This window comes from Hipposideros armiger, unplaced genomic scaffold, assembly GCF_001890085.2.
Source record: "Hipposideros armiger isolate ML-2016 unplaced genomic scaffold, ASM189008v1 scaffold_458, whole genome shotgun sequence".
Lineage (NCBI taxonomy): Eukaryota > Metazoa > Chordata > Mammalia > Chiroptera > Hipposideridae > Hipposideros > Hipposideros armiger.
The window spans coordinates 678866-701494 of NW_017731808.1; the positions used below are offsets into that span (position 1 = coordinate 678866).

Consider the following 22629-nt stretch of genomic DNA (forward strand, 5'->3'; position numbering starts at 1 on the left):
GAGTATCTTTAGACAAGAGTACCCTGGCACTCGGGCGCTTGGCCATCAGATGGCTTGCTCTGTGCCTGGATGTTTGGCCCCGTGGTCCCTGCTTATCTTTAGAGCTTTTCTGCTCAGCTGTAGCGGTTCCACGTGACACACAGATCTGAAGTCAGGAACAAGCTTTTCTTTTCTAGAATGTCAGTTCAGACCCAGGTGTATTGTTCAGGAAAACAAAATGGGAACAAAACCCCCGTACAGAGTTTCAGCAACCCGTGCGCACGCCAATACCAAGAAACCTGAAACCCACGTCTTTCTTCTCAGAATTCTCGCTTCTGTTCTGACCATGTAGGGCTGCAGCAGAACAGTAGATGGTACAGAAATCTTTTATGAACGTGGTGCACAGGGCTTGGAAGTCTATCAGACCCCTTATTATTTCTAACGTTATAACAGTTGGTAATATTGCACGTGATCAAAGTGGCTTGCCATTCATTTCACTGCTGAACAAACACCTACAATTCGTTCAGTTTGGTTTTTTGGTGGAGAGTCTGGAGGAGACGAAACTGCAGAAAATGTAGTGAAGCTGTCGCATGTGCTTATGTTGGGAAGATGTTGGCAGGTTAGGGAGCTTTTCAGCCAGGGAAGATGTTCATTCGGGAAGGGAGATGACTGGGAGGCCAGAGGAGGTGAGCGGATTCAGCCCTCGGCAGACAGACACAGGGGCAGGGACCATGGGGAAGGCGTCTGGTCGCCTGGGACACAGCCTTCCTCACACGGGACATTGTCCTCCCCAGGTACGGGTTCGAAGGGGTCATCCTCTCCATCTACGGCCTCGACCGAGAGGACCTGCACTGTGACATCGACGAGACCTGCCACTTCCAGAAGTCAGAGGCCATTCTGAGAGAGCTGGACGTGGAGAACGCCAAACTCTACCTGGACTTCATTGTCCTGGGCATTTTCTTCATCTCCCTGCGCCTCATCGCCTATTTTGTCCTGAGGTACAAAATCCGGGCAGAGAGGTAAAGCACCTGCATGCCAGAAAAGAAGAGAATTAGACATTGTTGCCAAGAGCAACTTGTAGAATCGTGGCAGCAAGCCTGTGCCCGCAGACAAAGGGACAACTGTGACCCAACCCTGCGCCACCACACCTGGTTTGCGGGTGCCAAGTGTTCGACTGCCCTGCCCACCTGGGTGGGGTCTTCTCTCCATTACCTTTCTAGCTTTAACTAGGAAGAAGATGTAGAAAGGATTTTTTTTACATGCAGAATTTAAAAATACCACAACTGGGGCAGAATTTAAAACTGCAACAAAGCTGGTGACAAGAGGCCTCCTCGGTGAAATTCTTCCTTATGACCAGGTGACGCCGGTCCCAGATGGGGACGCGAGCAGCCCCTCCCCTGGTCGCTGTGCAGGGAGACGTCCTAGGGGAGAAAGGCGAAGCGTGGAGTGGTTCCATCTGAGGACTGTTGTTTTTCATAGTTTTCGTCTTTCTACGGTTTGTCTCTTTTTCCAAGGAGAAATCATTTTCCAAACCAAAAGTTGATGAATTTCATTCATTTTAAGAAGCTGTATCTTTTTAGTACTTGTTAAAGAGAATTATTCAGGGTAAATAACATGCTTTGTTTAGAGTTATAAGGGATTTCGCTGAGTCACTGAGCTGGCCTCACGTATAGTCAGAACCAGGGCAGGTTCCAAGCTGAGAAGAGCCTCTGGAACTGTATGTGTTAATCTGTGTAGAAATTTCAAAAAGTTGTACAAAAAGTTGTAAGGTGAAATTGGCCGACTCTGTCAAAGTCTTTTATTTTCCCCATGCTTTTTATTTTAAGCCAAATACATTGCTTCTTTCTTCCTAACTCTCTGAGCACCTTAATTTTGCCTCAGAAAAATCCAGAAGATCAACCCTGTTGAGTTTTTATGAATGTTTTCCCTTTCCTCATATCTCACATCAGCTACCTCCACTGAACCTGAGAAAGCCGGGCTTAGGGACACTCCCGGTGTGAACACTGAGAGGTCTACAGGTGTGGCCGGTGGAAGGCTACCTGCACGACAGGGGAAGAAGCTGAGGCCTCATTAGACTCCAAGGCCTTTGCAAGAAGCCAGCAGACACTCAGTGCAGCCGAGGCATCTGCAGCTCGATCAAACACTGAATGCCCTTGGAGCCGTGTGCGACTCCGTCTCCCCAGCCCAGCTCTTGCAGCCCTCAGCTGCACCACTGTCTCAATGTTGGGTTGGTGTAGGCTCCGCAGACTGGACATCCCTTCTTGCCTGTGACGTAATCACATAAGTGAATCTCTCTCGGGCAGGAACAGTGGGCGTATCTGCAGGGTAAACGGCCTTGAGTTCCCAATAGAGCACCTGTGTGCTTGTCAGCTGTCAGAGACAGTGTGACTACAGGGTGGGAGGTGATTCTGGCCAAAGAAGGTCAGCTGAGAGCATCGCTGTCCTGGAATCAGGGTCTCCTAATGAAAGGTGGTGTTTTTGTAGGCAAATTCATGGGCCTCTCTGACCCTCGGTTTCTTCTTCTGTAAGTGGTAGCACTAGTTAGTCTTCAAGGCCGTTTTCAGCTCTAAGATTCTGCGGTCCTGCTCCCAAACCTCTCATTTCCTACTCCAGAGAGCAAAAGGAGTTAAACTTTTACTTACACACGGATTTGATGTGCAGATGCTTAGATATCCCCCTTTCACCCTTAGATCCTTTTTAGGAAGCATAGTCAAGATATATTAAAACGTAATTTTCAGTTTGCTTGTCCTACACAAATATAGCTTTGCCTTCCAGACTCAGTTATTTAACCAGGGTCAAACGTAGCCCTTATAAAAAGTCTTCATTTAATTTCCAGACACATTTGCCTGTAAGACATCACGCATGGGCACAGCCCCAGGAATACAGAGTTGGGGAAATGAGAAAGCCTTGATCATGCTCAGTTACATCAGGCGAGGCCAGTATTTAAAGACCTCTGTCCCTCCCAGTAAGCCCTTCCTGTCAGCTGTGGCTCTGTGACCCTACTAAGGACAAGCATGCCAAGCACTGCACTGAGTAGGGCCGACCCCTCCACTCCACAGGCAGCTTCATCTCATTCGATGAGCCCACAGTGTTGGGTCTCAGAAATTTCAGAAGGAAACGGTGAGATTCCTCTAGATTGAAAATCTGGTTCCCAAGCCCTCAGAAGGAATCATTTCTGTAGGAGTTCATGTTCCCTGCATTTCAATTTTCCACTGTTAACAGATTGTATTCATCCCTTAATAGATGAGGAACTGATTGAGGGTCCCCCAAAGGGCAGATCTTCGGGGACGTGAGGGCTGCCAGGCTGCTAGAAGGGAAACCCACATGCAGCGTAACACAGGGTTGTTTTCTAAGGCTGCTACCTGGAGTGGAGTGCGTATACTGTCCGCACCCAGGGCGATTCCCCTACGAAGACCTAAAGCCATGCTGAGTGAGGGTGTGTCTGTCATCTGTAGGGTGCTAGCCCTCTTCAGCCATCAGCTAGTGCCCCCGGCTTGTGTTTTTCATTAGCGACCCTTACTAGCATTTACTCAGATGCGGCTGCTCTGTTTAGATCTGCAGATGTTTGCCCTCCGTCTTTTGTTTTAGGGTAAGTTGATAAAACGCCTTATTCCAAGGGCCTAAGATCGCCTCCAAACAACTGGTTGACTTATTTTTCCAAACAGTTGTGGCTGAGAGGTAGGTGGCTTTCATACATTCGCATTTCAGCAGGCCAGCTCCCCAAATCTGATTCTTTTAAGTGATTTCTGAATGTAATGCCTTCTTCTCTGTTGGAGCATCTGGATTTAGAAGGAAGGATGAAGGCTTGGATCAAGAGATGCCTGGTCTGTCCGGCTGTTGGCAGAGGGGAAAGCGGCTGAGAAGTCCACTTTTGTCAGGAGAGAAGGGGGCATCGTGGGATTCAAACCTCCGCCCCTGTCCTGTGACAGTGTCAGCCCCATGTTGGGAACCTGTCACCTCTGTCCCCACTCAGAGTACTTCGTGCCCCCCTTTCTCTTAGGCTTCCTGAATATCAGCTGGAGAATTCAATTCTCCCAAAGTTCCTTTGTGGGTGAAGGGACACTCTCCCCAGGAAGGGAAGGAAACCAGTGTAATCATTTACACGGAAGCCGCTGAATCTGATTAAGTCACCTTAGGGAAGGGACCTTCAGGCCTGGAAAGGGCACATAAGCTTCTAGGTGAAAACTCATCCTAGAGACAGACTCGTGGCGAGGTTATTCCCCGCCCTGAGAAAGGCATCACCAGGCGGCCAGGGGCAGGCCCTGCCACGAGGGAGGAATCACCTTTGGTTTGTTTGGCTGAGAAGAGAAATAAGTCAAGTTCCAGTGTATTAAGCACCATTCCTTCTGAGAGTTCTGGGCACCACGCTGGGTGTCTCACGAATTCCCCTGTTTGTTTACTCAGTAAGCATGGATTGACCATCCCCACGTGCTTGGTGCTGTCCTAGGCACTGGGGACTCGGAGGAGGGGACTCAGCCGTGGGCCTGCCCTCCGGTGCGGCAGGCAGGCGGGGACGCAGGACCCTATCGCTCTGTTCACTCTGGAGACGCAGGTCGCAGAGGCCGGGAGAGGGTCAGGAAGGTCCCCCGTCCCAGGGCCAGAAAAGAGCGGAGCTAGAACTCGAGCCCCAGGCTGACCCCCAAGCCTCCACTTTTTTGCTTTGCCACATTGCCTCTGTTCATACTGTACAAATGTACATGAAAATACTTTTTAGATATAAAATGCAATACTAGCTTAATGGCTGCTATTCATTCTGGACTTGCTGTCACCAAACAGATCGCTGAGATGGGAGGATGGCCCGTGCCTCTTCCCCTCAACTGCCTGGCACAGGGCACTGAGCTGGCCTGAGGGCTGCTGGCCTGGGGGCTGAGCTGACCCCTGTCTCGGTGGAGTGGTGCCTTTTTCTTGCTTTACTCCGAGAAGGAAATGAAAAACGCCCTGACTTCAGGCCTGCCATGCAGATGGCAAAAGCATAGTCAAACCCCGCTAAGGCTTCCATCCAACGCCAGCTAAATTAGAATGAGACAAAAAGTAAAAAAAACCCAAACAAACAAACAAAACAAACCAAACAGCCCAGTGGGGTGGGGGGAGGTGCAGAGAGTATGAATATAAAGTTACTTTTAAGGAATGAAGACTGCTAATAAAATATTTCATATAAAGCTTTTTCTTGAGTTCACTGTTAAATCCTTCAAACTCCAAATGATTGGCTTGACTTTTGCTGAGTGAAATGGATTTTGAGGTTGTGTTTTGACTACATTTGCTGCGCATGTAGGAAGAGTTCAGGTTTATTACTTAGTGTTCCGGTCTAACACCGATTGTAAATAATCACCTTTCTCTCTCGGTAATGTTCATGTTTTATGTTAAACTGTCTTAAAAGTTTTGTGGGTTTCCTCCATTCTCCCAGACGCCTCACCCACTTCCTCCTGCCTTGTTAATAATGGTGGCCATGACCTTAAAAAATGCTGAGGCCCTGAATGCATGCGGCCCGCGGAGCCCTCCCTCCTAGTCCCCTCGCCCTGCAGTGGTCTCTGTGACATGGGCGCAGAGGGACACCCCTCATTCATTGCTTAGGGTTCCGGGAAACCCCTTTTTCAGCCAAGGCCTCTGCAGCTGCTATAGGGAGAGCATCACCTCTGGGAGGTTTGGCTCCCAGTCAACGTGAACAGGACCCAGAAGGGGTCTGGAGTGACGAGTTGCATCAGCTCCGGGGTCCCTGAGCTTTGAGTCCAGTCCGGGCAATGGTGCCTAGAGCTGGGCTATCACACTGGGATTCTCTCCCACCTGGGACACAGCAGCGAGGACAGCTATGCAAAGTCACAACACCGATGGCCCCTGCAGTTCTAAGTGACAGGGAGAGAGGGGTGGCATGCACCCCAGATGTGAGACAAGCCTGCCCCCACAACCATACCTCCCTACCTCTGCCGACCGCTGGCCCTCCCTCCATCAGGGTCCTTCCGGCCACTGCACTTGGCTTCTCACATCAGGGAGACTCCTGAGACAGTAGTCGTGGTCTCCCTGGGACCAGAAACTGGGAAGAAGTGGGGGCACCCCTGCCCCCATCGCTGACTCTTTCTCACGCTTGCAAGCTCGTTTCAGCCTATACTTAAACCCGTGCCTCCTGGGCGGGAAGACAGCGTGAAGAGGGTATGCTTGCCCCACCCTCCTGCTGGGTGTAGCTAGATTTTCTGAGAATTACTGCATACCCTTCCCTGTTTCTTTCTCCCATCTTTGAGGAAACAGAAGGGTTTAGCCTTTGCTGTTTTTAATGTTCTCTCTGAACCTGCCAACGTGGCATCTTCCTCCGACAGACATTCTGTGGCCTCCTCGAGTGTGCCCGAGGCCCGCCGGGAAACCCCCATACACACCTGCGTCATACAGGTGGCTCCTCTGGGCTTATAGACCCGGTGCTTCCTGTTCTCAATAGTCCCCTGGGCTCGACAGGAGAGAACAATCCACATACCCCAGTTCCAGCAGGGTGAGGGGTTGTCACAGGCAGGACACAGCTTCAGGGTGTAGTGAGGATTGTGAAGCTGAAGAGAAAGGAACAGAAGCACAAAAGTGCCCTTGTTGTGTCACGGGAGGGGCCTGCGGCTGGGTTTGGGCTCTGCCTTTGGAGGGCATTTGGGACCACAGCCAGCTCTGTGCGTTCTACTACAGTGGGGGGCTGAGCTGGCTCTCCAGTCCCAGGGAGACGCCCCACGGCCACCGCCTCGCAGTCCAAGTCAAGGACTCGGCCACAGGCACGTGTGAGTTTCTCACTGGGCTTCATGGTTTTAACCAGATTTTGGGAACCACGTGAGCCCAAGCCACACAGATAAAAAACAGCAACACTCAAAATGATTCCATTCAGTGGGAGGCTTCTCCTGGCAGATGACACCGTCCTGCTTGCTGTGTCGGCACCGAGTGAACATGAGGGGCTCGGGCTGATCCCCTGTGGGTGCCTTTCGCCTGTTACTTTGCGCCTGAGTTGAAGCGTGGCCCCGATGTTGTGCAGTTAAATGGTGTCACCTGTGTGTTCACTGATGTTAACAGATCTGATTTGGGGGACCCTGTAAGCCACCCGCTGTTACCTACCGCTCATGATGAGTGTCACTTCTTACCGTGTGCAGCAGGGTCCACGGTGAGCTGGGGCGTGATGCTGAGGCCTGTCGGGCAAGCGTTGAAGTGACGAGGGCCCTCCCTGCTGGCCTGCTTGGCAGCCATTCTCAAGTCCCCCAGATGAGTGTCTCTTGAAGGAGACCTCGCGGAGCCCTTGCTGCCAGCACCTGAAGTGGGCTGCTCCTTGACCTCCCCTGCCCTGGGGCCTGTCCACCCCAGCCCTTCCTTCCAGTACAGCCTGCGGGCAGCACAAGGACCTTTCAAGAAAACGGCGTTTGCCAGCTGGGGCTTCACTGGAGCACCAGGCACATCCACTTCCGGGGGGAGCTACCAAAACTACCCCCCTTGGGGGCCCTGATGTGCCCTCTCCTGCTGGGTAAAATGGATCAGGCCTCAAGGGAAGCAGGAAGACGGGGCTTCACGGGTTTCAGTCTGAGCGCCCCACCTCCCCGGGTTCCTGGAGGTCCCAGTGCCACCCCGTCTGAACGGTACCACGGGGACGTGGTTCTTCTGAGGGCATTTCAGTGGCCATGGTAGCGATTTTGTTTTTGTACCTTTCCATTTTTTTTTACAATTCTTCCATTATGTCCCTCGGGGGGGGGGGTCTCTTTCCCATGACCTTTGGCACACAGGCCACCCGCGCTGAATCATAAGCATCTCATTTTTAAGTCCTCGGCCAATTAAAAATGGTAGCAAATGTCCTGTCATCCAAATTGCTACTAAAATTCACCACCAACCCCACACAAGGGGTTTTCATTTTCATAGTCATGATCCCTGGGGTAGGGAGGGGACAGACATGACTTTCTCCATAGAACACCTATGTTTAAGTCAGTCTGTGTCACTGGCCCTCCCCGTTGTCGGCTCTTCCCTTGCAGCCATATCGGTGCAATGCCCGATCCTCGCCGAATCCAGTGTGAATCGTTGCCTCTTATTTGATGAGCGTTATTTTAATGTTTTTCTCTGTATTCCTTCCAAAGCACGAGTCAATGCAAGTAACATTTTTTAACCAGAGTGCAAACATGTGCGTATGTCTGTATATCTAATATGTAATTATGTAAGCCCTGTTTTTATGATGCTGGGTGGATAACTTAACCTTGATTTAGCCATGTTACCTAGGAAATGCAGTCGCTTGCACGCTGTCAGAGGTTTGCACTGTTGTAGATACACGTGGCCTATATACATATGCACATATATACATATTTAAAAATAACATGGGCTCTCCTGGGCACTTGCTCCCTCTGTTTCACTCCATGGGAACACAGATCAGTGCAGACCCTGGGGTGCCAGCCCACCTTACAGACCACGATCCTGCTTTGTATATCTCTGTACAGTTATGGCCTTAGATTTGTACGTGCATTTTTTTGCAGACTTGAACTTTGTTTTCTGAAATTAGATGCCATTTATGAAAATGTGACACAAATCAAATAAAGCACCGTTATTTTCAGATTCCATTTCTCTCTCCTTCTTGCTCTCAACAACTCCAGATCTCAGACCTGCTGGGAGAATGGGGCCTGGGTGTGGGAGAGCACATGGAGTATTTTCTCCTTCTCGCTCTTAATGGAGCGATTTCTGTGGTAGGTGTTGTAATGAGTTCGGATGAAGGTGGGAAGAAAAATCAGAGTCACAGTCATGATACACCAGCCCCCAGATGTCACGTGACGGCACAGGGTCCAGCGCTTTTTCACATGTTATCTCATTTCGCCACCATCCTCGGAGCCAGAGAGCCTCCACAAGCCCCACTGCGCTGATGAGGAAACTGAGGCTCAGACAACCTGCCCGAGGCAAGTGGTGAAGGCAGTGTTCAGGTGGTGACGGTGTAGCTGGGGCGCCAGGCTCCTGACCCCTTTATTAGACTCCCCACCTTGGGAAGAAGACGTTGAGAGCTGGGAGAGGAGTCCATCATGTCACAGGAAATGGCCTGGGGATCCGTCTCCCAGGCACGTGCCTAAGGGGTGAGATGACCGACCAGCAGCCCCAGGAGTCAGCTTTGGGGCTCTTTATGCTCTGAGGGCCCCCTATGGGTCAGCAGTGGGGTTCAGGCGGGGTCCAGGAGTTACTCTGGACCGTCACCCGTGTGTGGCCATGATGGGGAAGACCAGGCTAGTAGGTGTGAAGGAAGGTGTGCCCGCAGGGATGGACAGAAAAAGGCCGTGTCCTGGTGGCCAGGCCTTCTTCCTGCCCCGTCGCTGTGTCCCTGGCTGCTCTGTGCTTCCAAACTGTCCTCCACCTTCCCATCAAAATCCCGTCCCTTCCCCACTTCTTCCAAAGTGATCTCTATTTGGATTTTTAAGTCACAAATATTTTACCCACTTGTGTTAACAAATAATACAAACATTAATAATCTCGCCCCCAACCCATCCAAGCACACCCTCTTGAGGTGACCAGAGTGGACAGCCAGATAACAGTTTATTGACGCATCCTGTCATCACACCCAGAAAGAGAGGCACACCGCACTGCACCCTCCACACCTGCTTTCCCTCCCTACGTGGAATCCAGACCAGAAGGCATAGCACTCCCTCCGCTCGCTGTAAGCGCTGCGTGGCACACATCATGGAATGTTCCAGAATCCGTGACGTCATTTCCCTTCTGCTAGGCACTGTGGTTGTTTCCACAATAGTAACCATGCTTCGATAAATCTGAAAATGTGGAAAATATCCTTATACTGATATCCTTACAACATACAATTGAAACCACAGAAACTTTCCTGGAAACACAAGTGGAAGGAAACAAACAATGCAGATCAGGGGCCTAGAAAAGTGTTCTGACTGAAGGTGGGGACCTGCAGACCCCACGTGCGCCCCCTCACTCTCTCGGGGCGCTCAGGGGCTGTCAAGGAGGACCCATCCAGCAGGGACATCCTGATGCTAGCCCTCTGGCCTCCGATTACACCTGACCGTGGTGACACTTGGGAACCTAAGGTGCCTGGGTCCCGGGAACCTCCACAAGGCTGCCTCGGCAATGTTGCCAGGGAAGATATGCCGGAGTGGGTCCCACCTCAGCCAAGGGGTGCTGATCTTCACTGGCACCCTTACCATGGCCTTGGCAGTAAAAGTGAGTGCCTCTTGTTAGCAACCTCATTCTGCAGGAAGACGATGATATAAGAAATAGAGGCAAACCCCACGGCAGCGTACGCTTCTGGAAGAATGCACTGCTTTTCCCCCAAGTATTTCCTTCCTTTCTTTGCTCTCGCCCTGTTTGCTCTGTGTGGGTCTGGACGCAGTGCTGCCATGCACAGAACACAGAAATGCAGCCACAGCCACAAGTGACCGGCAGCCTGGCCACATATTGGCTCGTGACCTTGAAAGTTGATTCGTTTCCCCTAATTTCCCATCTGGCAGTCATATGTGAGTGCAGGTGGCAGAAGGAAAAGGGGCCTCTGCGAATCCGGAGACGCCTTCCCCCGCTGTGGGCTGGTGAGGGCTGGGGGTGGGGCCGGCAGCACCAATGAAAGAATGGAGGCAGGCGCCCCAGGGCTCCCTCTAGCAGGCACGGCAGCTGTGCACCGTCCTGGAGAAGAGCAGGTTTATGGGATGGGGGAAGGAAGGGGGTGTCTGTGACCCACAAAACCCAAGAGGGAAAGACCCCGGTGTCCAGGCCAAAAGCAGGTGCCCAATAGTGCCCACCACCCGAATGTGACCTGGGTAAGGTGGAGAGAGCCCTCGGCCTGAGTCCACCAAGAGGGGACAAGGTCCCCAAAGAGGCCACCTGCAGGACCAGGGGCATTGAGGACAAGAGGAGCCAGTCCATACCTTGGTCCTTGGTGAGTCTTTGGAACGAAACTCAGTTCTCAGCAGAAAGTCAGACTTTGTCTAAAGTCAGTAAATCAACAAAGAGAGAGATAAGCACATTTCGGTATATACCGAGGATGCCAAAAAAATGTACACAAGTGGACACTTCGGTGAACGTTGCTCAAGCAGTAGTTCGCCGTCATCAGAAGCGTCTGGACGCTGATGGGAACCACTTTGAGCACCTCTTGTCATTGCAGAAGTCACACGTGACTTGTATTCATCTTTTGTTGTCGGTATATATTGAGTAGTACAATTTTAATAGTTTTTTCCTTTCTTAAAATGTGTATACATTTTTTGGGCACCTTCTGCATATATATAAAGATGTAATTCATATACCATAAAATTCACCCCGTTCAAGTACAACCCCCTGCTTGTTAGTGTTTCACACACTGCGCAGCTCTTGCCACGCTCTGGTTCCAGAGCGTTTCATTCCCCACCGGTGGTCACTCCCCGTCCCCTCTCCCAGCCCTGAAACCACGAACCCACTTCCTCTTCCTGTTCTGGCCGCGTGATCCGGTGCAATTATACCACATGTGGCCTTGGCTTCTCCCACTCAGCATAAAGCACGTTTAGATTTCAAAAGCGACCTAAGGAAGAAAGGCTGAGAGCCCCCACCCCAAAGCAGCCGGACCAAGGACGGCTGGCTGGGACCTCCCAGGGTCTTTCTGAGCCTGCGTGTTGCTTTCACAGCCATTAAACACCCTCTGATACAGATGTTGCCATTGTCTCCATTTTGCCAATTGGGGACATTGAGGCGCAGAGTCTCTAACTCTTTCCAATACACAACAGTGCCTCTTGGACCCCAAAGACTTTCCAGCCTCTGCAGCATGGTCAGAGCCCAGGACCCTGAAGGGCCCCAGAGAGCAAATGCAGAGCAAGGGAGGAGATTCTGGGAAAATCCTGGACATGTGCCACCTGCCACCCGGACATCTCTCTGAGAGAACCGAAAGCAGGAACACAGCTGACTGGCAGCTGCTGGCCTCAGCAAACCATGGCACCCAGGCCAGGCCACTCATCCCCAGGCCATTCCTCCCTGAAACAAGATTCCTCTGGGGGCATGTCGGTTTGGGGACTGTCAATCAGCCTGCTGGAGACCTTGTCTGAACTTGGCCGCAGCCTGAGGCTCTGCCCACCCAGCCCTTCCCTCCCCCGCTCAGCCCACAGGTGTCGGACCTGCAGTGAGGTCTGAGTCTCCTGTTGTGCCTGCCCTTCGTCACACGCAGCCCCCCGCCCGCCCCCCAGTCTGCTGCTCCTCTGACCCCGTATTGATGTCTAATGGAGCAACGCCCCCCCCCCACTCCCGTGCCATTGAAAGTTTAAGAATTCTTGGAATAGAGTAACGAGTTTCAGTGACATATTCTGGAACAATGCAGAGCTATCCCGCCAACACAGAAGGAACCATCGCCAAACAAGAGCTATTGCAGCAGCACTTTAAATGACCAACTGTCTGCTTCCGCCTCTGAAAACGGGGATGTGGGCGATGGTGGGGACAGCCCCCACCCCCTGGGCTTGCTTAGGGCATTCCATGAGTTCTCAGATCTCAGGTGCTGATTGGTGTCTGACCACGCCAAGGGCTCGGTCAGTACTAGCTTTGCTCATCTTTACCAATCGCTCTAGGTATCGGCCAGTGTTAAGCTTGCGGAGAGGGTGAAAAGCGCTGCACAACACCGCTGCTGGCAGAAACCGCCCTGCCCCCGGCAGAAAGGACTGGGAATCCCACCCCCTCCAGCCTCCTACCCGCTCTGCCCCAGGTGTGTGTCACTGTGAGCCCCTGGGCTTCACTCAGAAACGGGAGGCAGCTGCACACCTGGGCAGACACATAAGACACGGAGTGGACACGCGTCCGCCCTGTCAACATAAGAAACATCCGAACCTGTAGGGAATTTTGATGAGTTTATCTGAGCCATAATGATGACAACTGCCGGGAAGCAAAATCTCAACGGATTGAGAAAATGCTCCAGAGAACGGCAGTTGTGCAGGTTATTTTGTACATTAGAATCAAAGGAGGAGACGTAAGGCGAGTTACATGAAATCCATGGCTGGTAGGTTAAGGGGTCGGGAGAGAGCAAAGCAGGGAAATCTCTGGGGTTGGATAAACAGTAAAATGGGGAGACATATCTTTTACATGGGTGGGCGCAGGATAGTTAATCACATTTACAGCACAGAGAGGGAGGGTATTCGGGGGACAAGATAACAGTGAGGGGGTTCTGTGGTCTGTGCTCTGGTGCAGTAGGCTGTGCCCTGAGGGCTCTGGAAGAGGAGATGACTCTGCCATTTCAAAGGTCCGGTATCTTAGATGCAAAAAGATGACAGACAGGCTCACTCAAGGTAAAGACGGACCTTTGTCAAGAAAGCTACAGGCCTACAGGATGACCCACCGTGACTTGCTTTTACTTAGGGGTTTTTATGTTGAGATCATCCTAGGTGGTTGATGTCAGTCTCTGAGTTTGTGGGGCCCGCCGTGCCGGCCTCCCCTGAACTTGTCAGGTTTCATGTGTAGCCCTTTTCTTTGTCCACAACCCCCACTGAAAAAATTGATCGTGCAAAACGCTGACCTGACTTTTCTCTGCTGTTGAACTTAAATCCCCCACTGAGGCACTTGCCAGTGAATTCTGTCCTGGCTGCCCTGCCGAGGGGGCTGGAGGTTTACTGAGGCCCTGGCTCCGTAGGCAGGGCGGGGTCCTTCCGGGCCTGCTCTGGGGCACTTCCAGTGAGTCCCGGGAAGCGGGGGTGGGTGGGGTGGGCCTCTGGGAGCCACCTCCAGACACCTGCTCCACACACCCATTCCCTCCAGCTCCCCTGGGCTAGCACACCTGGCCGGGGTTCCAGGACATTTGGGGTGCCCTCCCAGACCCTTCTGGAACCTGGGGGTTCAGCGGGACTGTTTCCAGCGCCCTCTGGAGGGACATACAGCTGCCATTGCCATTGCTACTTGTGAAACCGGAGGTCAACCAAGTCCGGGGCTCGTGCGGCCTGCGCCGCTCAGCCAATAGACCGACACAGGAGTTGGGCCATAGAATAAGCGTTTATTATCAGAGCACCGGTGGCCTGAGAAGGCAGCAGGTTAACACCTCCAAAAACTGCCTTCACATTCTCAGACCACTTGGGGTATTTAAGGGAAAGTCTGTGTGTTCCTCCAGAGGTTACCTGATGGTTCTGGGGGTCTGCATGGAGCCTTCCCTGTGGCCCCGTGATTCTCTGGTGGAGTCAGCAACCCAGGAACTATGATGGGATCAGCCTGGTAGACATGGAGATTGTGATCAATAAGCCTAAGGGTGTTAGTCGTAAGTTTCAGGGTAAAACCGCTAAAATCTTAACCTGAGATCATTATACGCCTACACAGGTTTGTGGCTGCCCTGAGTGTCCAGAAGGTTGTCGGAAAGACCTCAGAACACCGGCTATCTCTGGCCTTGTGCCCACTCGGTGCCAGTAATGTCCCCCCCGTATTCATGTGACACTCAGAAATGTACCTGCAGATTTCCAGCTGTCCCCTATGGCCCACGGAGAACCACTGAGTGAGACCACGTGTCCCTGGGCCGCCACCAGGCTCACCGAGGCGTTGGCCTGGGTCTTGCCGACACCCTCCTGTCAAAATCCCTAGTTGCAGACGTGGGTTGGACCTGCGGAAGCGAGGAACACCAGTCGTCACAGGGGTCTCAGCCAGACGCTAGAAAGGACTTATTATAAGAGTTGGGCTTGTGTGATGTGAGTTTGGGGAGGTTCAGGGAAACGGGGCTTTGTCAGGATTGGATGCTGTCTGGAGGCGAGTAGTTGGGTGCAGGGTATCTTAATAAATCGATGTATAATAGAAGGGGAGGCCGGAAGCCAGGCTACACCTGGGATGGCAGGAAGCTGCAGTCACTCCGGTCAGCCAGCAGAGGGGGCTGCTGGCCGCTACGTGGTTTGGATCAGGTCAGATGGAACTGCTCCGTGTTCTAGTCTGTGTCACTCCATCATGGTCAGTGGGCTGCGAACTCATTATGAGACTATTACAGACCCCCGTGGGGCTACGGTGGGGCATGAAATTGAAGGGGGTGCCCCAAACTCGGTAATCAAGATAAATGATGTTTTAATGTCATTTTTTAACAAGTGGCCTAGTGGGGTCCCCAGGTGTCTATGGTCACCTGGCCCAGAGACCCTGTGGGCCCAAGCGAGCCACAGGTTTTGCTTCTTTGTTTAGTTTTGAATGCTGCCTGGAGAGTAACAATCTTGAACCTGGGCCAGCATTTGCATCTCTAGCTTGGAGCACTTGTCCCCCCTGATGTCACAGCCGGGTATCTGCCCCTGCAGACGACGTGCCCGGCTTCTCTGCCTGTCTGGACGTTGCTGGGACCGGGCCCCCCACAGAGACCCTGAAATTTTTGGTAACTTCCCAGGTGATTCTAACGTCCATTGCTTGAACCCCCCTGAAGCACTGGCGTTGGGGAAGGGCTAACATTCACCTTGACCAGGCTCCCTGACTTGCCCCTATACCCCCTGCAGGAACAACAGAGAGAAGTTTGAGCCCCAGGACAAGAAGATTAAACCCTCCACCTTCCAGTCCCCCACCTGTGGGCAATTGTCCTTGGCTGGGAGGTCACTGGAAGGTCCCTCTGTCCTGGGAGGAAGGTGTTTTTCTCCTCTGAACTTGGCCTTCCCTGAGTGTCTAGGGAGGCACACTGTCAAAACTGGGGCCCTGAACGGCCAACCATGGAATAGAAGCTCGGGGGTGGGGGGGCAAAGACCATCTGCCTGGGAGGCATTGCTGGTCCTGACGGGGAGGCACTGGCTCTGATCTGCCACTGAGTGATGGGTGGACGGTGACAGCACCTCACCTGGGCCTTGGGCTTCCCCTGAGAAGGGTGGGGTGCAGATGCCTTAGGGTCCTTCTGCCACTAAGGTGAGGGAGGTGCTGTCCTTGTCACTGGCCCAGGCCTTGGTTCTTTCCCCAGCCTCAGGGCTGTGCAGCCAGCGTGGGAAGGCAGTGCTCACATCCTTCCGGGGGCAGAGCCTCCTCTGAGGGCCCTGTAGCTCACAGCATGAAAACCCTGCAGCTGTTTAACCCTTGGGACGCCTGGCCATGGGGCAGGGACTCCTCAACTACAGGACGGGATCCTCGGCAGTTTTCCAGAAGTCCGCACCCAGCGGCAAGGGGACACAAGCTGAGGCCCTCCAGAGCTGAGGTGGCACCACCATTCCCTGGTAGTTTGCACATCTTTGGGGGAGCCGCCACCAACAGATATGACTCAGGACAGCCAGAGAGTTAGGACAGGATGGAGTCCCTCGGGCAGGGTGGAGGGAGGTTGCTGTGTCCAGCCCAGGCCTGGGGACTTGCACGTGGGGACTGAAGTGCCCTGTCACGGGGAGTCTTGCTCTTTCAACCGGACCTTACATGACAAATCTCCCAGTGTCATATTTTTCCACTGGATGGTAACAAACCCAAACCACCACACACGGGGCAGCAAGAGTAAGTGGTGAACCGTCTGGAACATGCCGGAAGCATTGTCATAACTAAGGAAGGGACAGGCGTGGCCGCGGAGATGGGGCCGGCTCTGCTGCCAGCGGGTGAGGGTGGTGGGCCCCCAGCTGCAGGCTCTGGGGTGGAACCTGTCCTCCGGGGCATCATGCAGACACCAGGCAGTCCAGGGGTGGGTGGGGACACGGTGGTAGGTGGCATCCAGGCAGAAGGGACCGTGCTCAGGATGGCAGAGTTAGGCGAGGGACTCTTTAGAAGTGCAGGAGGTGGGGGTCACCACAGATAAGGCCACACAGCCAGGACACAGAGAGTGCCGCCCTAGAGCGGAGGCCCCAGGTGGGAAGCGAGGGAAAGAACAAAGCTGGTTATCAGCCAGGCACATGGGCAGCGCCCAAGCAGCAGCCGTGGGGCCTGACCTGAGGCTGACGCCCTGTGCCCAGGGTGACCCTAAACACCTCCAGTGAAGCTCAGGCTAGGCCTCAAATTCTGGGTGTGGTCTGTGGGGAGAGAGGGATCTAGGTGAGAACGGCTCGGGTCCCCGCGGGGTCCTGATACTATGCCTGTGTGTGTGCTCCTTAGTCTGAGATGCCCCTGAGAAGCTCACCCCCAGGCCTGGGAGGTGGAGCTGGTGGGTGTTAGAAAGGAAACACGGGCTCAGGATTCCGACCTGGACACCCTGCCGAGGCCCATCTCAGTGGGGGCTCTGGGACAGGTTCCTTATCTGCAAGACAAGGGTAGAAATATCTCCAGGGACCTGGCCCCAAGTGCAAACCCCACACAAAGGCTGTGTTTTGAAGGGAGCTAGGGCCTCTTTGCCAGCGGGAAGGGCCGGACTACTCCGACCAAGAACCCCTCCGCGGGCAGCCCTGCTTTCTGACGCTGTGCAGCGTGAACGAGCACGGAGTAGGATTGTCCCCGGGTCCTGAGCGGCCCATCAGCAGAACAGCACCGGACGCTCAGCCTGAGCGAATGTGCGGAACAGTGGGTGCGGGCTGGGCTTTCGTCTTGGAGACCCTTCTGGTCCCAGAGTAGGGGGTGGGGAGACGGCGCTCCTCGAGGGGCTGATAAGACTTCCCGAGGACTTGAGACGGCATCCTCGCAGTGACACCGCTCCATTTATTCACACAGCTGCATCCATTTTCAGAAGAAAGCTACAGAAGTCCACCCAAGGTGAAACAGAGGTTAAACTTTGTAAGGGTGAAAGTCAGGGAATCAGTAACGCAGGTAGAGTTAGCTAGTTCGCAGTTTCACTCACTGCATAGCTTGCTATCCAGCCACCTGTAATGAGACTGAGTATTTTTTCAGTTTGATCCATCCTTATATTCAGCTGTTTTCTCTTCGTTTCTTCCCTCACTGATTAGCTGAAGAACTCTGTTTGTTCCCTTTCTCAAGGCTGCCCATACTTTGCTGATTAGCAACATTCTAACCTGGGAAAGAGCAATTTCTGAATCCTCAGGCGCCCGGACACTGGAATCCAATTTACAACTTCCTGTCAGTATTTACTGGTGACGCGTTCAAGTCCCAGGCTTCGGTGGCCGAGTCCAAGTCCAGAGTCTGGAGATGACAACATCTTCAAATAGACCAGACCCCAGGAAGCGATCAGCCCTCAAACCTGCCTGGCTGACTCCCCCTTTCCTATACAAGAAAAAGCTAACCTGCGGTTAGGGGCAGCTGTCCACCCTCAGGCTCTGGACTCTGCCCAGGGGCCCCCCACCCCCGCCTGCGTTCCTCTCCTTACTTGGCAGCCCTCCTCTTTGGAGACTGCCGTGGGCGTTCCCTCTCTTCCTACTTTTAATAAAACCTTTTCTCACTCTTCCACTTCGTAGAGTCTGTGAATGCTTTCACCTTTTGTGAATGACCAGGGGTTAATTCTACTCCGTGACAAACTTGACTTGAAAATAAATAGCAAAAAAGTGCCAGCTTCTAAGATGGTTTTATTCGCTTTCTCTTCACCAAGAAAGACATCGATATATATTTTTTTACCTTACATTTGAAATGTCTTTTCTCAACTTGCAGGAGGAGGAGCCCCCTTGGAAGGTGGCTGGCCCTCCCCGCCATGGCAGCGCTAAGTCTGAGGTTTGCATGATCCTCGCAAGCGGGGTAGCTGCTTAGGGCTTATTTTCCTGCTCCCAAGGCTTGGATGGACCCTCTGTCAGAGATGCCATGACACCCCCTGCCGTCCCCCACCTGTGAAATATTGAGAAGGGCGTGAGAGCGACTGGGCAGAAATAAAACACAACAACATGCAGTCTCAGGAAGGAACACCCAGCCTCGTGCTGAGTATGAATCTTTATTCTTTAAGACGTCAGGCCTTGGCATCAGCTTTCAGAGGAAGTCTTGCCGGGAGCAGGGTGGTAGGAAAGCAGAGATGAGTGGGCAGGATGCCCGAGTGTGGAAGTTCACCTCCCAGGGTGTCCGGGGGCAGCGGGTGTGGCTTCAAAAAGTACATTCTGCAAACAAAGCACAGGATGCATTACCGTGAGCAGGTCTGGTCTCCACCCACTGGCTACCTGGCTTCTCAAGGTCAAGGCAGGACCCAAGTTCAGCCCCTTGGGCTGCATCCTCTGCTGACTCACTGGGGAAGTGAGTCCCCCTCCCTGTGGGAGAATAGCCAAGTGTCCCACCAGGACCCAGGGGGTCGGGACATGATAAATGAGAAGGGCCACCCTGCGCCCAGAGAAGAAGGTGTCACCCAGGCTGAAGAACAGGTAGAATGGGACGCCCAGCAAAGGGGCACTAGGCGGCTCTGCCTCCTGGTCCCAAAGCCTCATCTAGACCTCTGCCTGGAGATGCTGGGACGGGACAGGGAGGCCGTGGGCAGTGAGCAGGGGCCCCATCGCTGACCAGCTGGGATGCAGCTCCCTTCTCATTATCCTGGACAAAGGCCAAGAGGCCCCTGGGGTGCTGATTCCAGGAAGGCGCCTTACGTAGCTATGTCCTCCTTCCAAGGTGAGCGGGCACCTGGGCTGCCAGATGGCTTATAGTGGGCTCCACGCCCAGGATGTGTGGGGTGGGGCTGATGGAGCCAAGACAGCAGCCACCCGTGTGCACACCATCTGTTGCTGACATGGGGTTCCCCGGGTGGCTGTCCCGCACCCCACTGCACCACCCAGGGAGGGTGGGGGAGGGGTGCACTCATGGTGGGAAGAAGATGGCGGCCTGTGGAGAGGCACCAGGGCTCCAGGCCTGGCGCTGTCACCCGCCTGCTGTCTGCATGTCACAGATGATGGTGGCTGGTCTGCTGAAGGTCGCCTGGAAAGTCGGCCGAGCTTTCCACACCTGCGTATTTTCCATTTCTCTCCAGGATAGCTTTTAAACTAGTTCTTTCTACATAATACTTTGACTCTGAATACCTTTTTGAAACGATTGCTTTTATATTTTGCACAAACCACTCGGCAACAGGACAACAGGGGACAGCCACTGGCAGCTGAGTACCCTGAAGATGAAGCCTCTGACTGAGGCCTCCACCAACCGACAGCCATGGCACGGGGTGTCCTGCCCAGGCCCCAGGCCCCAGGGCTGTGTGGCTCCCTGGGGACCTGGAGGTGCCATTGCAGGCCCACGAAGGACCCCATGCCCGTGGGGCCGGCTTACCTGATTCCTGCAGCGGCTTGAAGCACCAGGGCACCTCGGGGATGCTGGAGTCGAAGCAGCAGCCCCTGCTATTGCACTGCTCGGGGGTGACCTGGGGGAAGCCGCAGTCCACCCTGTCCTTGGCCGGGACATTGCACTGGTTCTCCGCTGTCCCAGACAAAACCCAGTCAGCTACCAGGGTGCTGCTTGGGGTTGGTCTGCTGGCTTCATTTTGTACCCACATCCCCCATCCTGAGTTCAAAAGATGTGACCCCTTCCCTCCCAAATCTGCTAGAGGAGGACCCTCTTTCCGTGTAAATATTTAAAGAGAAACGTCCTGTAGGAAGTTTGGCCATATGCCTGGTGCTCTTAACACCTTGTCAGGAAGTCAGCATGGGCCTGGGTTCCCTCCAGCTGGCAGGAGCCATGGACTCCGGGGTCCCCTGAACCCAGAAACAAAGTTCCCTTTTACCGTTTTATCAGTGAAAATGTCCTCCCACCTTTTTTTTTTAAATGAAAAGTATAACAGGAGATATACATTCAATAGAGAAAATCACTGTGCACGCTGAGTTTTTTACTTCTTCCCTGCACCTCCCTGTCCCCCAATGGCTCAGCTTATCACACCTTCCCTTACACCCTCCAGTCTCCAATGTTTGTTTTTCAAGCAAAGCTGTACGTCTGAAGTTAGCAGAAGTCCCCTTCACCTCATGACCTAACTGGACTTTTCCTTAGGAAAATAGAAATCACACGAAATCGCGGAAGTCCCCTTCTACTGCTGCCAGCCTGTCGGTCCCCATTCGCATGGTTCCCAGACTTTGCTCACAGTGGGACCCGCTGGGGAACTATCACCACCACCGATGCCCACCCCGCTCCCACTCAGACATTCTGACGTAATCGAAGCATCCTGGGCTCCAGGTAAATGTGAGCGGCGCCAAGTCTGCGAGCGCTGCCTTTGACACAGCTCGTAGGTGAGCTGATAAAAGCCACACCCTCGTTTCTTCAAAGCTGGGGTAACAGAAACAGCCACATCTCCAGCTGGGAGTTAGAATGCAGGGAGTAAACAATTCCAGAATTGTGACTGTGTCAAAACAAAGCATAAAGGCCTACATTGTGACTGGGGAGTCCAGCAAAGCGGGCAAGGGGGGGGGGCTGGGGGGGTTGGGCGTTGGCTGCCAGCCAGGCCGAGCTGGGTGCAAATCCTGATTTCAGCACCGTCGGGGAGGGTTGCCTTAGGTCAGTTAACAGCTTTCTAAAATGAGGACAACAAGACCCATGTGTAGGGCTGTTGAGAGGAAATGTGTGTGTGTCTGGTAAACGGCAATTGTTAAATTAACCTGGGGGCTTGGTCACCTCCGTTAAGTCCCCAGAAACCCCCAAGCCTGGATCCTCCGTGTTCCCAGCCTGCCACCCGCTGCCCCCACCCCGGCGGTACTCACACAGGCCCACGTACTCCCCAGATGAGCTGGTGAAGCCCAAGGCCAGGACCACCGCCAGCAGCCAGAGCGCTCTGGCCTCCATGGTCACGAGCGGGCTCTGGGACCCGCCACTCAGTGGATGCGCCGTGCCTCCAAGAAGACGCATTTATACGCCGCCTGTGTTTGCACAGGCACCCTGGAGTCTGTTTGGGGACGGCCCTTCCCTGGGGCTCTGGCCCCGCCTGCAGTTCCCTGGACCTGATGGTTAAGCCCCAGAGGCTCACCTCCTGTAAGGGAAGAAGTGGTGCTAACCCCACAGGTAGTGCGGGCGTTGACACTCCTGTCAGGGAGCAGGGCTGGGTCAGGCGGGCGGAGGCAGGCTCAGCTGCCAGGAGCAGTCTAGAAGCTTCCTTACTCAATGACAAGAGCCCCCAGGCCACTTCACCCCAGATCAGCCCTGGGTTCTTGACGAGACAGGCAACAAACCCGAGCCAGGCGCCATCTCATGTCTCTCTCACACTCCTGGAAGGTAGATGTTCCTGTCCTTCCCTTTTTGCTTTTTTTCTAGCAATCAATATTTTGATTATGTTGACTACATGTTAATAAGCATAGTAAGTAAGCTTATTCAGTACATTGTAATAAAAAGAGAGCCTGCGCAGTTGTTTTTGAAATCAGACCACAGTAAGAGGCCCGCCCGTCTAGCGGTGTCCATGTTTGATACTGTCTTAGGTATTTTTCCAGAAATGTCCTCTAGATCTAAGCACGTTTTCAACACAAATAGGAACTTCCCTATACACCTTTGCCCAGCTTGCTTTTTTTTAAATGAAGCCTATATTGCTTTATGACAGCGCATCTAAATGACATGGGAATAATGATACCCATTTTCCAGGGGAACAAATTAAACTCAGAAGTTAGGGTGGCCTTCAGAGGTTACTCTACAGCCCTTGTGGCGCTGGGGCTCAGCCCCCCACTGTAGGACACCGCTCGCCTTCCCGTGAAGGACAGCACGGGGCTCCGGTTACTGTGGCATCTCCATGGTTCTTCTCTGCCTGGGCACCCTTACTTGTCAGGTCAGCACCAGTGTGACCCAGTGAGTCTCCCAGGAGCCTCAGGTGGGTTTTGCATATCATCCCACAAACAGGTGCAGCTGGTGGGTCGAACTTAGTCTCCCAGTTGGGGGGATCTGAGCACGCAAGAGTTTGTCCGCAGAATGGTCCTTCACTGAGTGACCGACGGGGCCACAGTGTGCGTGCACTGGGGACAAGGACCGTGCCCCACCCTGGGACTCCCCAGGCCCAGCCCCTTATACTCAGTGAGCCAT

General features: G+C 53.4%; 2 protein-coding genes across 5 annotated transcripts in view; one reads left to right on the forward strand and one right to left on the reverse strand.

Moving 5' to 3' along the window:
- ABCG1 (ATP binding cassette subfamily G member 1) overlaps window positions 1-8521 on the forward strand; it is a 74768-nt gene extending 66247 nt beyond the window's left edge. For all 4 annotated transcript variants that reach the window (XM_019666018.1, XM_019666019.1, XM_019666016.1 and 1 more), the window contains exon 15: window positions 774-8521. In XM_019666018.1, coding sequence (XP_019521563.1) covers window positions 774-1002 — 229 coding nt within the window. In that variant the 3' untranslated portion in view covers window positions 1003-8521. The remainder of the gene's footprint in view (window positions 1-773) is intronic.
- Window positions 8522-18602: 10081 nt separating this feature from the next.
- Window positions 18603-21411, reverse strand: TFF3 (trefoil factor 3). The gene is made up of 3 exons (XM_019666014.1): window positions 21330-21411; window positions 19915-20061; window positions 18603-18770 (listed from the first exon to the last, which is right to left on the reverse strand). Exons 1-3 carry the CDS (start codon window positions 21409-21411, stop codon window positions 18757-18759), a joined length of 243 nt encoding a protein of 80 aa, XP_019521559.1. The 3' UTR covers window positions 18603-18756.
- Between the last annotated feature and the right edge of the window lie 1218 nt (window positions 21412-22629).